Here is a 16,457-nt window from a genome sequence, read left to right on the forward strand (position 1 = left end):
AAAAACCATTAAAGGTTAATTGTATGGTATGTGAATTATATCTCAATAAAGTTGATGTTAAAAAATAAAAAAATTTTACATGTAAGCATGCTAATAACATCAGCTCTCTAATTATCCTAATAGTAAACCATAGATAGCATGGCTGAATGAAGCCCATAGGTAATCCAAAAACCTAACCTATAACTCATCCCCAAAATGTTTATAGATCAGTCCCTAACTATTGCTAACTTTTAAGACTCTCATTACTTCACTCGTAGATTACCATAAATGCCTCAGCCTCCCCAATTATGATTTTTCTATTCTCCTTCCCACCTTAAATACTCGCAATCACTCTTAAATACTAGCAATCACTCTTAAATACTATTTTCATCATTCTATATCTGTTCAAAAACTTTAATGGTTCCCTTTTCCCTGCTATGTGGAATTCCTCTGCCTAGCTTTCAAGATCTTCCCTAAACTGGCTTCATCACCTCTCATTATTCCTCATCATGTGGGCAAGCAATCTCTTCAGTGTCCTGCGAATACATCAAGCCTTGTGCTGGATGCTGTGCTTTAAATAATCCCATCTTATTAACCACACATGTTCTTTCCCTCCATCATGGGCTCATCCATCAAGGGTTAGATCAAATCTTACCCTCTCCATGAAGCCCTCTCCCTGACTATTGTATATTGCAGCCTCAGGCAATTCCTATAGTACTTAGGAGTCTTTAATCATCTTTGTATCCCAGCACCTAGTATCTAGGACAGAAAAGATAATCAATAAATGTCTGTTGAATGTAAGTTGTAACATGCTGTGTCAAAATAATTGTGGTTTTTACCCTGCCTCTTCAAACCAGGTGTATTCACTTCACTAGCAATACAAGTAGCAGAGTGCTAAAAATAATGGTGTCAGAGGTTTTCCTTAAGATGAACAAACTAATGAGGTATCAGATGCTCTCATGGCCCCTTTAAGCAATTTCTATATAGGAACTGATAAAACAGGTTCTGTGAATTTGAAGATGGTCTCCTCTAGGAGTTAACAATGCTAAAATCTAAATGACTTTATAATGAACCCATCTAAGTGTTTTTTCCTAAGATGACAATATAATTCAGGGTTCCTCACCATAAAAGAATACTATCTATGAAACAATTATTTATACTATGATATCTTAAGATTAGTGTACATTTATAAATGTCTTATTTTCTGACCACTCAAAACAGCTCAAATAAATATAAATACAATAACAATCATTTTTTTTTAAAGCCAATGCTAAAATCTTTTGTGTCACCAGAGAATATAAGGAATTTAGGTCACATCTGCGCTAGATTATAAAGCACAAATATGAATAGTCATTATATACTTAGATTGTTATGACTTTAACACCCAAGATAAAAAAACTTACATTAAAAAGTTTTAAAACAACCCAATAATATTTGAATATATGATTCAAGACAGAGCTTCAACATATATGCTTCAATATACAGCACTTTAAAAAAATTCTAAGAACCAATTCCCCTGTAATTGGCCCTTAACTCACAGAAAATGCCAAAGATAATTACAACCTTCCCCTGGTAAATATAATTCAACAAACCAAAAAAGGCAACAGAAATTCAGTTCAAAGTGAAGGAGGTACATTTAGATACCAACGAGAAGCTCAAGAACATAACACACACTGCGCTTTTTTCTAAAACAATAAACATATTCGGTACCCTTACCTGTTTCTGAAATGTATGTAACAGGATCCTGGTGTCGAATTTTAGCAGGTTTAGAAGACAGTGGCAATTTTTCTGGTCGCTTTTTGGAGTTTTTTACCTGCACTGTCTCCTCTGATTCTGAATCTAAATGAGAGGAAAATTAAAACTTTGAAAAGAAATAGTATAATATAGTGTGTTTTTAAAGTGGGTTTTTTTGTTTTGTTTGTTTTTTGGCTGTGCCATCCATCTTTCAGGATCTTAGTTCTCCGACCAGGGATCAAACCTGGGCCCACAGCAGTAAAAGCACCAAGTCCTAACCACTGGACCACCACGGAATTCCCTTAAAGCGGTTATTATTAACCAATTCCTCAAGACCCTTTTCAAGGCAAATCTCTTTTATAAATTCTCATAGGTTGCCTTCTATCCAGTGTTAAGCCTTTGTATTACTTTTCTGTTGCTGCTGTGACAAATCACCACAAACTTAGTGGCTTAAAACAACACAAATGGGGAATTCGCCGGTGGTCCAGTGGTTAGGACTCCATGCTTCCACTGCAGGGGTCACGGGTTCTATCCCTGGTCAGGGAACTAAGATCTCGCATGCCGCATGAAGCAGCCAAAAAAAACAACAAACCAACACAAATGTATTATCTCACTGTTCTGGAGGCTGGAAATCCAATTTGGGTCTCACTGGGCTAAAATCAAGCATCAGGATGGCTGTGATCCTTTCTGGATACTATAGGGAAGAATCCATTTCCTCACCTTTCTAGTTTCTAGTGACTGCTAGCATTCCTTAGCTCATGGCTCCCACTTCCTCCATCTTCAAAGCCTGCAACATTAGGCAAAGTCCTTCTCATGCTGCCATCTCTCTAATTCTCTAACCTTCTTCCATAGTCAATCTCTCTCTAAATCTCTTCTTCTGCCTTCCTCTTCTTTGTGACCACATTGGGCCCATCCAGATAATCTCCCTACTTTAAGGTCATCTGATTATCAACCTTAATGTCACCTACAATTTTAATTCCCTTTTGCCACGTAACCTAACATATACACAGGTTCTAGTAACTAGGGTGTGGACATCTTTGGGGGCCATTAATCTGTCTACCACAATCTAATCACCCAGAGCACTTAAATATAAATCAAGACAAAGTATAAATACCTAGTATACGTCTGGTACACAATAGAGGAGTTTCAGAAACTTTAGTGTCCTTCCTCTTCCTCTCACCATGCATTTTTAAATCCTGTCTCATATTGTTCTAAAATGTATCAAACAATTAAATTTCCACTCTCCCAAAAGATGGAAACTCCTGAGAAATGGTGATATGTACTTATTTCAAATTCTTTACAATTCTATACAGCAGTAAAAGACTCACGATAAACACTCAAGTACTTTTAGAAAATGAGTCAGAATCTTTGCTACCACTGTCAAAATCCTAACAATCTATAAATGCTTCCTTAGGTTACATTTCTAACTTTAAGAATTCATACCAAATAGATCTTCTCCAAAAAAAGCAAAACCTAAAACTTCCTGAGTTCTACTATTATTTTAACATATCATAAAAGGCATGCATAAAAGTGTATGTTCCCTATCTTAAAAGGATAGTTGATCCTTGAACATGGGTTTGAATTGCACATGTCTACTTATACACAGATTTTTTTCAATAAATACATTGGAAAAGCTTTTGGAGATTTGCAACAATTTGAAAAAAGAGACAAACCACGTAGCCTAGAAATATCGAAAAAGTTAATTAAAAAGTATGTTATGAATGCATAAAATATATGTAGATACTAGTCTATCCCTACATAGGTATAAGGTGATCTTTAATATAAAATTAATGTGTTAGTTTTCTGTTTTGTAACTTTGCTTTCAAAGAATCACATTACTATACAGTATGCCTCTCTATAACTGGAGAAACTGCATATCAGCCTATCTATCATCACAGGTGAGTTTTTTTTAATGTAACAATGTTTCCAATACTGTATTATGAATATGACTGTAATACTGTATGCCAAAATTTTATAACAGATTCATTCATTAGTGCATAGGCTAGGCTATCATGAAGCAATTGTATCAACACCACTAGGCTACCATAAAGCAATCATACTGCTGCTTCTTCATTATTAATGTATGAATCGTTGTATCTGTAAATAAATACGAACTTCCTTTTCACATTATCTTTTCATTTTTGATGTTTAGCATTAGTAATACATATAACATCTACAGTCTTTTGTATCATATTAGACAATGTTGATGTAGGTACTAAGAGATGATTCATCTTGTAAACAGATGACATAAACTTACGGTATCAAAAACACAGTACAGTACTGTAAAGGTATTTTCTCTGCCTTAAGATTCTCTTAATAACACTTTCTTTTCTCTAGCTTACTTATTGTAAGAATATAGTAAAAATATATATATAACATACAAAATATGTATTAATTGACTTTTTATGTTATTGACAAGGCTTCTGATCAGCAGTAGGCCATTAGTACTTAAGTTTTGCAGGGAGTCAAGTTATATGCAGATTTTCAACTACAAGGGGGGTTGAAGCCCCAACCCTTGCATTATTCAAGGGTCAACTGTATATTCCAAGTTTTTAAATTGTGTTTGTTCCTTTTTAACTGCAACAAAAAAGGACCAGATCAAAAGCACAAAAATTATATTTTAGATCTTTGTTTCTAAAGCAACATTTTACGGCACTATTTTTCAAATTCAGTTTCTAAGAACCTCAGCTGAAAGAGAAGTTAATATGAATATTTAAAAAAATTAACATACCATATTCAAAGTAAGTTTCAGACATGCTGTATATACTATCTCCCCTCCCGAACAAAACTTTAATATATTAACATATTTCGGCTCTGATAAATTCTGTAGTGTAATAAAGTTGTTTTCAACTTTACTAGAACATAGAACCCTCTTCTCACAGCACCTGTTAACATCATAGAGAGCTGTGTGTCTCAGAACATCAGTCTGGAAAACACTGTTCTAACAGATATAAAATAGTTTTTAAACTTGAAAGCTCCTCAAAAGAAATATTACCTGAATCATAGATGATCCTCTTTTTCTTGTTTGGTTGCTTCTGTTTGAAGTCATCTTCTTTACAAGAACGATTTACCTATAAACATCACAGTATAATTAGAACACAGAGAAGACCATATAACTTAGCTGTTTTTTCCTCATTAGATTTGGGCTCAATAGTTCACAACTAGAGGAACGCTGCCCCCCCAGGAAACATTTCTGCTTGTAATAACTGGGGTGAGGGTGTTACTGGCATATAGTGGGTAGACGAGGGATACTACTAAACATCCTGCAATGCACAGGACAACGAAGAATTATCTCCACAACGAAGAATTATCCTGCCCCAAATGTCAGTAATGCCCAAATTAGGCTAAAGAACAGGCCAGACCCATCATCAAAAAGATAAGAGATAACAGATGCTGGTGTGGATGTGGAGAAAAGGGAACCCTTGTGCATCGTTGGTGGGACTGTAATCAGTGCAGCCACTATAGAAAACAGTATGGAGGTTCCTCAAAAAATTTAAAATAGAACTAACTACCATATGACACAGCAATTCCACTTCTGAGAATATAACCAAAGGAAACAAAACACTAACTTGAAAGGGTATCTGCACCCACATGTGGTAATCACTGTGGTAATCATTTCATAATATATGTAAGTCAAACCATCATGCTGTACACCTCAAACTTATACAGTGGTGTATGTCAATTATTTCTCAATAAAATTTGGGGCGGGGGGAGGAGCAGGGGAGAGAATAAGCCGGATAATAATTGCATCAGATGGCAAAGGCAGGATCGTAGAAAACGCTATATTATTGTTCATTTCCAATTTCAACACTAACCCATGTATAACAAAGAGTAAAAGGATATCAGATATTACAAGGCAAGTGCTTCCTGAAAATGAAAAATTGAGACAGAAATAAAAGCTAAGGAGTTGTGGGCCTATCACTACTCATTGCGTGGTGGAAAACTAAATAAAACCAAGGCAAGGGTAATTAATATTTATATTTTTTAGTTATATACACATTTCTAACATATTCATAAGGTATTACTAATATTTTGTATTTTATATTTTATATATTTTATATATTTTGTAGTTATACATCACATTTCTAACACATTCAAATTTTCCCAAACAAAAATCAAGAAAGCAGACAGCAAAAAAACTGACTATAATCAATTACAAGGTAGAAATACGTTTCTATCCATTATAATAAAACTTCAAAAACTTAAGCACAAAGAAAAAAAAACTTAAGCACAATCAACTAGCTTGGAAGAAAATGAGATGAATAAACCACTGTAATTCAAATACACCACCAGACTAGAGGACAGGGTTAGAAACAATGACAATAATTCAGAAGTGAGAGAAAGGGGTATCCCAGGAGGGAGAGAGCCACAGAAGGGGTGTTCCAAATTCTGTCAGTAAACTTAGCCCAAATCTGTGGCTGTCTCCTGAACTATATACGCACAGAAAAACTCGAAGTGCCCAGCTAAGGTTAAAAAAAATTGAACAAAGACTTCAGATGCTGCCCATAACAGAGTGGACAAGAGTTTGGAGTTTGAGTTCAGGCAGGTTAACTGCCTGCTAAACTAAAAGAATTAACACTCTTTGGAGGAAATAACAGAATCCAAAGTTCCTACATTGTAAAATTCACACTATGCAAGGTAAATCCAAAATAACCAGATGTACAAAGAAATAGGAAATGTGACCTGTGATGGTTACTTTTATCTGTCAACTTGACTGGGCCACAAGGTGCCCAGATATTTCATCAAACAAGATCAAACAGAATTTGCCTTGCTAGGTTTTAGACTTGCTTGGCACCTGTCACTCCTTCTTTCTTCTGATTTCTCCCTTTTGAAATGGGAATGTGTATTCTATGCCTGTCTTACTATTATATTTTGGAAGCGCATGCTTTGTCTGGTTTCACAGGTTCACAGCTGGAGAAGAATTTTGTCTCAGGATGCATCATACCTAAGTCTCACCCATATATGATTTAGATGATATTTAGATAAGCCTTTGGACTTCAGACGTTAGAACTGGTGATGCACTGAATTAAGACTTTGGGGGGCTTTAGAATGGAATAAATGTATTTTGCATGCAAAAAGGACATGAATTTTGGGGGACCATTGGCAGAATATTATGGAATGAAAGCTTGTATCCCCCCAAAATTCATACATTGAATCCCTAACCCCCAGTATGGCTGTGTTTGGAGATGGAGTCTCTAAGGAGGTAATTAAGGTTAAATGAAGTCATAAGGGTAGAGCCCTGATCTGACAAGTTAGTGTCCTTATAAAAAGTGAAACCAGAGAACTCACGTGCATACACTCACTCACTCTGTCTCTCAACCTCTCTCCCCACGTGTTCACACCAAGGAAAGGCTATGTGAAGACTCAGCAAGAAGGGAGCCATCTGCAAACCAGAAAGAGAGTTCTCGAGAGAAACTGAATTGACTGGAACCTTAATCATAGACTTCTAGCTTCCAGAACTGTAAGAAAATAAATTCCTGTTGTTTTAAGTCAGCCAGTCTACGGTATTTTATGGTAGCCCAAACTGACTAATACATGACCCACAGACTCAAGATAAAAGGCACTAAACTGAGATGAATCCAGATGTTAGAATTAGTAGGCAATGCTAGAACTGAAAAATACAATACTTAAAACAAAATATTCACTGTATAGGCTTAATAGCAAATTGGAGATGACAGAAGAGTCAAAGAACTTGAGGACAGTAATAGAGAAATTATCCAATCTGAAGTACAGAGGAAAAAAAGAATAAAAATAAATAAGCTGCAATGATCTGTGACGCAATTCCAAAATTCTTTTTTTTTCCATATTTATTTATTTATTTTGGCTGCACCAGGTCTTAGCTGCGGCACACGGGATCTTTAGTTGCGGCGTGAGGACTTCTTAGTTACAGCATGCAAACTCTTAGTTGCGGCATGCATGCAGGCTCTAGTTCCCAGACCAGGGATCAACCCGGGCCCCCTGCACTGGGAGCATGGAGTCTTACCCACTGGACCACCAGGGAAGTCCCGTAATTCCAAAATTGTAATGTGTATATAATTGGAATCCCATAAGAAGAGGAGAGAGATAATGAGGCATAAATATATTTGAAGAAATAATGGCAGAAGTTCTCAAATTTGAAGAAAGATATAAATTTACAGAGTCAAGAAGCTCAGAAACCCTAAACAGTATAAACACAAGAAAATCACACACAGGTATACCATGGGCAAAGCTGAAACCCAAAGATAAAGGGAAAATCTTTTAAAGCAGCATGAGAAAAATAATACATTACATACAAGAGAATACAACATGACCACTAACATCTCACCAGAAAAACTGGAGGCCAAAAAAAGAATGCGACATTTTTAAGTGCTGAAACAAACTGTCAATCCAAAACTCTATATCCAGCAAAAATATCCTTCAAGAATGAAGGCAAAATAAAGACATTTTTAGATAAACAAAAACTTACAGGATTCATTGCCAACAGATCTACTCTACAAGAAACGCTTTAAAAAATTCTTCAGGTTTTAAAAAAATGATATTAGATGGAAATTCAGATCTTCAATAAGAAATGAAAAGCACTAGAAGCAGCAAATACATAGTTAAGTATAAGAGATCAATTCTCCTTTTATTTATTTATTTTTTTGCAGAGCAGAAAACTGAGGTTTTTATTTTAGTCTCATCTAAGAAATAAAAAAATTATGTGTTTAAATTATAATTTATTGATGATTTTGATGGTTTGCTTATTTTAAATTATTATATGTATTTGTTTATAATTTTAATCTTACATATTTTTAAAATTTTGTTTAATTTTGTTTATCTTATTAATTTAAGGTAAGTTTTTATTGAGAAATAATTGACATGTAACATTATATTAGTTTCAGGTGTATAACATGAAGATCTGATATTTGTATATATTGCAAAATGATCATAAGTCGTTAACATCCATCACCACACGTGGTTACAAATCAATTTTCCTCTTTTAATTTCTTCAAAATAAGGTCAGTTTACAGCAATAATTATTACACTGAGTGTGGAGTATTAATATATGTCGATATAAGACATATGCCAATTAGGGCATAAAGGATGGGGTGGTGGTAATCAGACCTGTAGAGTTGCAGAATGCTTACATTTTACACAAAGTGGAACAATATTAACTCAAATACACTATTGTAGTCATTGCCTGCTTTTCATAGTGACGTTATATCTTAACTTCTCTGAGGCCCAAGGAGGACAGGAAAAAGAATAAAGCTTTCCTCCAAAGCCTTCCCTCACCAGAAGCCCAATACCATTCACCTGGCACTCCTGTCTTTATGAGCAAATTTTGGTCTTAAAACACAAAGTTTTAACAACTAAAAAGGGTTCCATGTCTAGTGAAGGAAAACACCAAGCTATGAATGCAGTAAGATATATTAACCAGAAATAAGTAATACCTTATTACTTTTCTTCTTCCTCTGCTGAGTTGAAATCTATATTTACTCGAGACTCCAAATATATCAAATCTCAGAACTGAGTTTATTTTATACAATTCAATATTGTATCTGGAAAACTGACCTTGATTTCCTTTATTCCTTTCTTCGCTTTTCTGGTTTCTTCAGCAGACTTCGTTTTCTCATTCTTCTTTGCTGTTTCACTTACAACTTTCTTTCCACTTGGTATAACCCCAAAGAATTTTCGAATATCCTAGAAGCAAAAAAGGAGAATCATAAACAAACATTAACTGCACAAAATTCTAATTTCAATTGTAAAAAGGAACAACTCTCCACACACACTGGTTTACTCTCAGTAATTTCTTCATAATGAGATAGTTCCACGTGTGCAGCAGCATTCTTTCTATATGCAAAAGTTAACTGATAAAATTACCTCAGTTAAAAATAATGTGTCCAGGGACTTCCCTAGCAGTCCAGTGGTTAGGACTACTCACTTTCACTGCTGAGGGTCCGGGTTCAATCCCTGGTTGGGGAACTCAGATCCCACAAGCCACGTGGTGTGCATCCCCCCGCCCCCAAAAAAAGATTTAAAACTAGTGTGCCTAATGAAAAGTAATATTAATTCTCAGAATCTGGCCAAAAATAGGGCAAAAATAAACAAAGGAAATTTTTCCTAACGACAGCACAACTACTAAAGAGGCAAGTAACAAGCATTTATTGATCATGTATGCACATACCCCATCATCTCGGGCATAGTAGGTGAAAAGACAAAGAGTTGAAGAACATAATCCTTGCCTATGGGATTTTGTTTTTAATATTTATTTATTTATTTGGTTACACTGGGTCTTAGTTGCGGCAGGCAGGCTCCTTAGTTGCACCTCCAAGGCTCCTTAGTTACGGCATGCATGTGGGATCTAGTTCCCTGAACAGGGATCGAACCTGAGCCCCCTGCACTGGGAGCACGGAGTCTTATCCACTGTGCCACCAGGGAAGTCCCGCCTATGGGATTTATACTCCAGTTTGAGAGAAGAATAACTCTCAGAACCCTGATCATTTAAGACCTTAATAACTAAGAACCTTGAAATTATTTTCGTTTACATGATTTTTCCAAATTCTGAAGAAAAAATTTTGACAATACTTTCTTCAATTACTCTACCCCGTGTTAAACAACAGAATCAAATTAATCATACTGAAACACTTACAATGTAATTTACAATTAATATCACTCATCTTTCTTATCCTTCGCATACATATTCTTCCCTACCCTTTTATATTTTAGCTTTGAAGAAACTGTGGTATAGAGAACAGGGAATAGACCTTAGAATGAGAAACCTCTGGTATGAATCTCTGCTCTAGTGCCTTCTAGCTGGGTGACCCTGAGCAAGTTACTTTAATCTGTTTTCTCATCAGTAAAGTGACACTAATACTCTCTACACTTTATGAGGATTAATCATGCATCTGTCACAATATTGGCTCAGTAAAAACTTCCCTTCTCTCTCATTTATGAACTATTATCCCTTCATGTCACTGAAACATCTCCATTTACAGTTGTCTCTGCTCACAGGCAAGGGTATAAGGAACAAAGTATAGTGAGAATTTAGGATCTGAATTCCAAAGGATGGGCTCAAGAGCCTGTTGTATTGTTCTCCCTATTCCTATCCTTCATGGTCATAAGCCTGAGTCTTCAATTCTTTTTACCTGTTCCAACCTATCTCTATTGTAGTGAGGAAAATGCCTGTTAAAAGTACCTTACCAAGTGGAAGAAAGGTAACAACTTTTCTCCTAGATCCTGGCAGTAATTGTCAAACCCTTAAAATGTCAAAAATCCCAAACAAGTGTGTTATACAAAGACACACACACACACACAGCTTTGTGGTTAAGGCAATAAAGAAAACAGATAAATGAGGTACACAGACATGTTAATTTTTTTTGAAAGGTTACAGACTTCCCTTTTGTAAATTTCTTTTGTAAATTTCTTAATATAAGAAAGTCACAAATCCATCCTAATAAAATCTAAGTCTAAAAAATACTGTTAAAAAATAAATAAATAAAATAAATAAAAAATACTGTTTGCAGAATGGATACCTCAGTTATGAAACTCAGACATTTGTGTCAGGTGCTAAAGAAAAGTTAGAGGAATCAGAAAGCCACAGTCTTCCATATAATTTGCAAAGAATTGAGTTTGAGGCTAACAACTACTTACTTTATTGCTTCTGGAGGAAATGAGAGTTTCACATTGGATTTTCACTTTTGAAATGACCAAGTGAGTCTTCATTCAAACAGTGGTGATTTTTTAAACACATACAAACACATACACACACACACACATACACTCACACAGCACACATGTACCATGGAAATATCAAAACTAAATATTAATAATCAGCTTAAAGTCAATGGTGGTTTTCCATCTGTGTTGGAACCACAAATACTTAAAAAAGCAAGAGGAAGAAAACAAAATATAATTCAGGAAATGGAACTGTTGGTAACGTAGAGCTCTCTGATTTTTGTCTGTTCCATACTGCCAATCCTCAGCATTGTTGCCACCTTTCCTCCCTAAGTAATTCTTCCTATTCACAACCCCTTTCTTTTCCTTTCCCTTTATTCTACCCTACTCTCCCACTCCCCATGCCCTTATACTCTGATGGCAGCTGAAAAATTAAATTACAGCATCCTGATCTAACTCAATATACATTAAAAATCTAAACTTTTGGAAAAGAATTTACACCAGAATGAAAGCGATTCTACTCACACCTTCTTAGGGATTATCTCTAGTGTGAGCAGCCATCTGCTGTATGAACATTTAAGAGCCAAAGTCACCAATTTGACTTTAATTTGTAGTGTGACTTCACCTCACTCTTTTTTTTTTTTTTTTTTCTTCTGGTACGCGGGCCTCTCACTGTTGTGGCCTCTCCCGTTGCCGAGCACAGGCTCTGGACGCGCAGGCCCAGCGGCCATGGCTCATGGACCCAGCCGCTCCGCAGCACGTGGGATCTTCCCGTGTCCCCTGCATCGGCAGGCGGACTCGCAACCACTGCGCCACCAGGGAAGCTCCACCTTACTCTTAATTCACATTCCCTGCCTGGTATTCCAGGTCTTCGAAGACTAGTGACTAATCGAACTCCCAAATAATGGATCTAGACATCACTCTTACCTGCACGGAATAATTCTTGCTGAGTATATTAGTAAGGAACAAATTTTTAAGTTTACTTTTATAATCTTAGCAAAGGGAAGTCCTTCCAAGCAGAACATGAAGGCTAGAAACCACCCATAAAGAAAGATTTGACTGCATAAAAATAAAACAAAAGATGCCATAAACAAAGTTAAAATATAAGCAACTAACAAGAAAATATCTACAACATGTTATATATAAGAGGGCTCCTACAAATCAATAAAAAATAACCCAGTAGAAAAATGAGTAAAAGCTACCAGTAGACAAATTATAAAGAAATGCAAATAACCAACAAACATAACAAAGATGCTCAACTTCACAAATAATAAACAGATAAATTAGAACTTGATTATATTTCCCTAAGCGTTAAAAGACTGATAATGCCCAGATATGTCAAAGTTGTGGGGAAACATGCTCACATACTACACTGCTAATAAAAGTAAAAATTGGGGGGGGGGGGGGGGAGAGGGGGAAGATGGCGGAAGAGTAAGACGCGGAGATCATCTTCCTCCCCACAGATACATCAGAAGTGCATCTACACGTGGAACAACTCCTACAGAACACCTACTGAACGCTGGCAGAAGACCTCAGACCTCCCAAAAGGCAAGAAACTCCCCACGTACCTGGGTAGGGCAAAAGAAAAAAGTATAAACAGAGATAAAAGAATAGGGACGGGACCTGCACCAGTGGGAGGGAGCTGTGAAGGAGGAAAGGTTTCCACACACTAGAAGCCCTTTCCTTCGTGGGCGGAGACTGCGGGTGGCGGAGGTGGGGAACTTGGGAGCCGCGGAGGGGAGCGCAGCCACAGGGGTGTGTAGGACAAAGCTGGGAGATTCCCGCACAGAGGATCGGTGCCGACCAGCACTCACCAGCCCTACAGGCTTGTCTGCTCACCCGCCGGGGCAGGCGTGGGCTGGGAGCTGAGGACTTGCAGCGTGAACACTGCCTGAAGGGGTTAGTGCACCACAGCTAGCCGGGAGGGAGTCGGGGGGGGGGGGGGGGGGAGTCTGGACCTGCCGAAGAGGCAAGAGACTTTTTCTTCCCTCTTTGTTTCCTGGTGCGCGAGGAGAGGGAATTAAGAGCGCTGAACGCTGCTTAAAGAAGCTCCAGAGACGGGCGTGAGCCGCGGCTAACAGCACGGACCCCAGAGACGGGCATGAGACCCTAAGGCTGCTGCTGCCGCCACCAAGAAGCCTCTGTGCGAGCACAGGTCACTCTCCACACCTCCCCTCCCGGGAGCCGGTGCAGCCCACCACTGCCAGGGTCCCGGGATCCAGGCACAACTTCCCCGAGAGAACGCACGGCGCACCTCAGGCTGGTGCAACGTCACGCTGGCCGCTGCCGCTGCAGGCTCGCCCCGCACTCCATAACCCTCCCTCGCCCCAGCCCGAGTGAGCCAGAGTCCCCGAATCAGCGGCTTCTTTAAGCCCGTCCTGTCTGAGTGAAGAACAGACGTCCTCCAGCGACCTACACGCAGAGGCGGGGTAATTCCAAAGGGGAGCCCCGGGAGCTGTGCGAACAAAGAAGAGAAAGGGAAATCTCTCCCAGCAGCATCAGGAGCAGCAGATTAAATCTCCACAATCAACGTGATGTACCCTGCATCTGTGGAATACCTGAATAGACAACGAATCATCCCAAATTCAGGAGGTGGACTTTGAGAGCAAGATTTATTATTTTTTCCCCTTTTCCTCTTTTTGTGAGTGTGTATGTGTATGCTTCTGTCTGAGATTTTGTCTGTATAGCTTTGCTTTCACCATTTGCCCTGGGGTTCTATCCATCCGTTTTATTTTTACTTTTTAAAAAAATTCTTTTCTTAATAATTATTTTTTTATTTTAATAACTTTATTTTATTTTACCTTACTTTTCTTTTATCCCCTTCCTTCCTTCCTTCCTTCCTTTCTTTCCCTTTCTTTCTTTCTTTCTTCTTTTTCTCCCTTTTATTCTGAGCCATGTGGATGAAAGGCTCTTGGTGCGGCAGCCAGGAGTGAGTGCTGTGCCTCTGAGGTGGGAGAGCCAACTTCAGGACACTGGTCCACAAGAGACCTCCCAGCTCCACGTAATATCAAACAGCGAAAATCTCCCAGAGATCTCCATCTCAATACCAACACCCAGCTTCACTAAACGACCAGCAAGCTACAGTGCTGGACACCCTATGCCAAACAACTAGCAAGACAGGAACACAACCCCACCCATTAGCAGAGAGGCTGCCTAAAATCATAATAAGTCCACAGACACCCCAAAACACGCCACCTGGCGTGTGGGCAGACGTGGACCTGCCCACCAGAAAGACAAGATCCAGCCTCATCCACCAGAACACAGGCACTAGTCCCCTCCACCAGGAAGCCTTCACAACCCACTGAACCAACTTTAGCCACTGGGGAGAGACACCAAAAACAACAGGAACTACGAACCTGCAGCCTGCAAAAAGGAGACCCCAAACACAGTAAGATAAGCAAAATGAGAAGACAGAAAAACACACAGCAGATGAAGGAGCAAGATAAAAACCCACCAGACCTAACAAATGAAGAGGAAATAGGCAGTCTACCTGAAAAAGAATTCACAATAATGATAGTAAAGATATCCAAAATCTTGGAAATAGAATAGAGAATATGCAAGAAACATTTAACAAGGACCTAGAAGAACTAAAGATGAAAGAAGCAACGAAGAATAACACAATAAATGACATTAAAAATACTCTAAAAGGGATCAATAGCAGAATAACTGAGGCAGAAGAACGGATAAGTGACCTGGAAGATAAAATAGTAGAAATAACTACTGCAGAGCAGAATAAAGAAAAAAGAATGAAAAGAACTGAGGACAGTCTCAGAGACCTCTGGGACAACATTAAATGCACCAACATTCGAATTATAGGGGTTCCAGAAGAAGAAGAGAAAAAGAAAGGGACTGAGAAAATATTTGAAGAGATTATAGTTGAAAACTTCCCTAATATGGGAAAGGAAATAGTTAATCAAGTCCAGGAAGCACAGAGAGTCCCATACAGGATAAATCCAAGGAGAAACACGCCAAGACACATACTAATCAAACTGTCAAAAATTACATACAAAGAAAACATATTAAAAGCAGCAAGGGAAAAACAACAAATAACATACAAGGGAATCCCCATAAGGTTAACAGCTGATCTTTCAGCAGAAACTCTGCAAGCCAGAAGGGACTGGCAGGACATATTTAAAGTGATGAAAGGAAAAACCAGCAACCAAGATTACTCTATCCAGCAAGGATCTCATTCAGATTTGATGGAGAAATTAAAACCTTTACAGACAAGCAAAAGCTGAGAGAGTTCAGCACCACCAAACCAGCTTTACAACAAATGCTAAAGGATCTTCTCTAGGCAAGAAACACAAGAGAAGAAAAGGACCTATAATAACAAACCCAAAACAATTAAGAAAATGGGAATAGCAACATACATATCGATAATTACCTTAAATGTAAATGGACTAAACGCTCCCACCAAAGACACAGACTGGCTGAATGGATACTAAAACAAGACCCATATATATGCTGTCTACAAGAGACCCACTTCAGACCTAGGGACACATACAGACTGAAAGTGAGGGAATGGAAAAAGATACTCCATGCAAATGGAAACCAAAAGAAAGCTGGAGTAGCAACTCTCATATCAGACAAAATAGACTTTAAAATAAAGACTATTAGAAGAGACAAAGAAGGACACTACATAATGATCAAGGGATCGATCCAAGAAGAAGATATAACAATTGTAAATATTTATGCACCCAACATAGGAGCACCTCAATACATAAGGCAAATACTAACAGCCATAAAAGGGGAAATCGACAGTAACACATTCATAGTAGGGGACTTTAACACCCCACTTTCACCAATGGACAGATCATCCCAAATGAAAATAAATAAGGAAACACAAGCTTTAAATGATACATTAAACAAGATGGACTTAATTGATATTTATAGGACATTCCATGCAAAAACAACAGAACACACATTTTTCTCAAGTGCTCATGGAACATTCTCCAGGACAGATGATATCTTGGGTCACAAATCAAGCCTTGGTAAATTTAAGAAAATTGAAATTGTATCAAGTATCTTTTCCGACCACAACGCTACGAGACTAGATATCAATTACAGGAAAAGATCTGTAAAAAATACAAACACATGGAGGCTAAACAGTA

At 37.9% G+C, this 16,457-nt stretch overlaps 1 protein-coding gene across 3 annotated transcripts in view; it reads right to left on the reverse strand.

Annotated features, from left to right (window-relative positions):
- RFC1 (replication factor C subunit 1) overlaps nt 1-16,457 on the reverse strand; it is an 80,427-nt gene that overhangs the window by 54,701 nt on the left and 9,269 nt on the right. For 2 of the 3 annotated variants that reach the window (XM_030881061.3, XM_030881062.3), the window contains exons 2-4: nt 9,244-9,372; nt 4,709-4,784; nt 1,696-1,818 (exon numbers count right to left, since the gene is read on the reverse strand). In XM_030881061.3, the coding sequence (XP_030736921.1) occupies nt 1,696-1,818; nt 4,709-4,784; nt 9,244-9,372 (328 nt within the window). Of the gene's footprint in view, nt 1-1,695; nt 1,819-4,708; nt 4,785-7,002; nt 7,097-9,243; nt 9,374-16,457 lie in introns of those variants that run through there. The other variant, XM_030881066.3, reaches the window with a different exon arrangement.

This window comes from Globicephala melas, chromosome 5 (assembly GCF_963455315.2).
Source record: "Globicephala melas chromosome 5, mGloMel1.2, whole genome shotgun sequence".
Lineage (NCBI taxonomy): Eukaryota > Metazoa > Chordata > Mammalia > Artiodactyla > Delphinidae > Globicephala > Globicephala melas.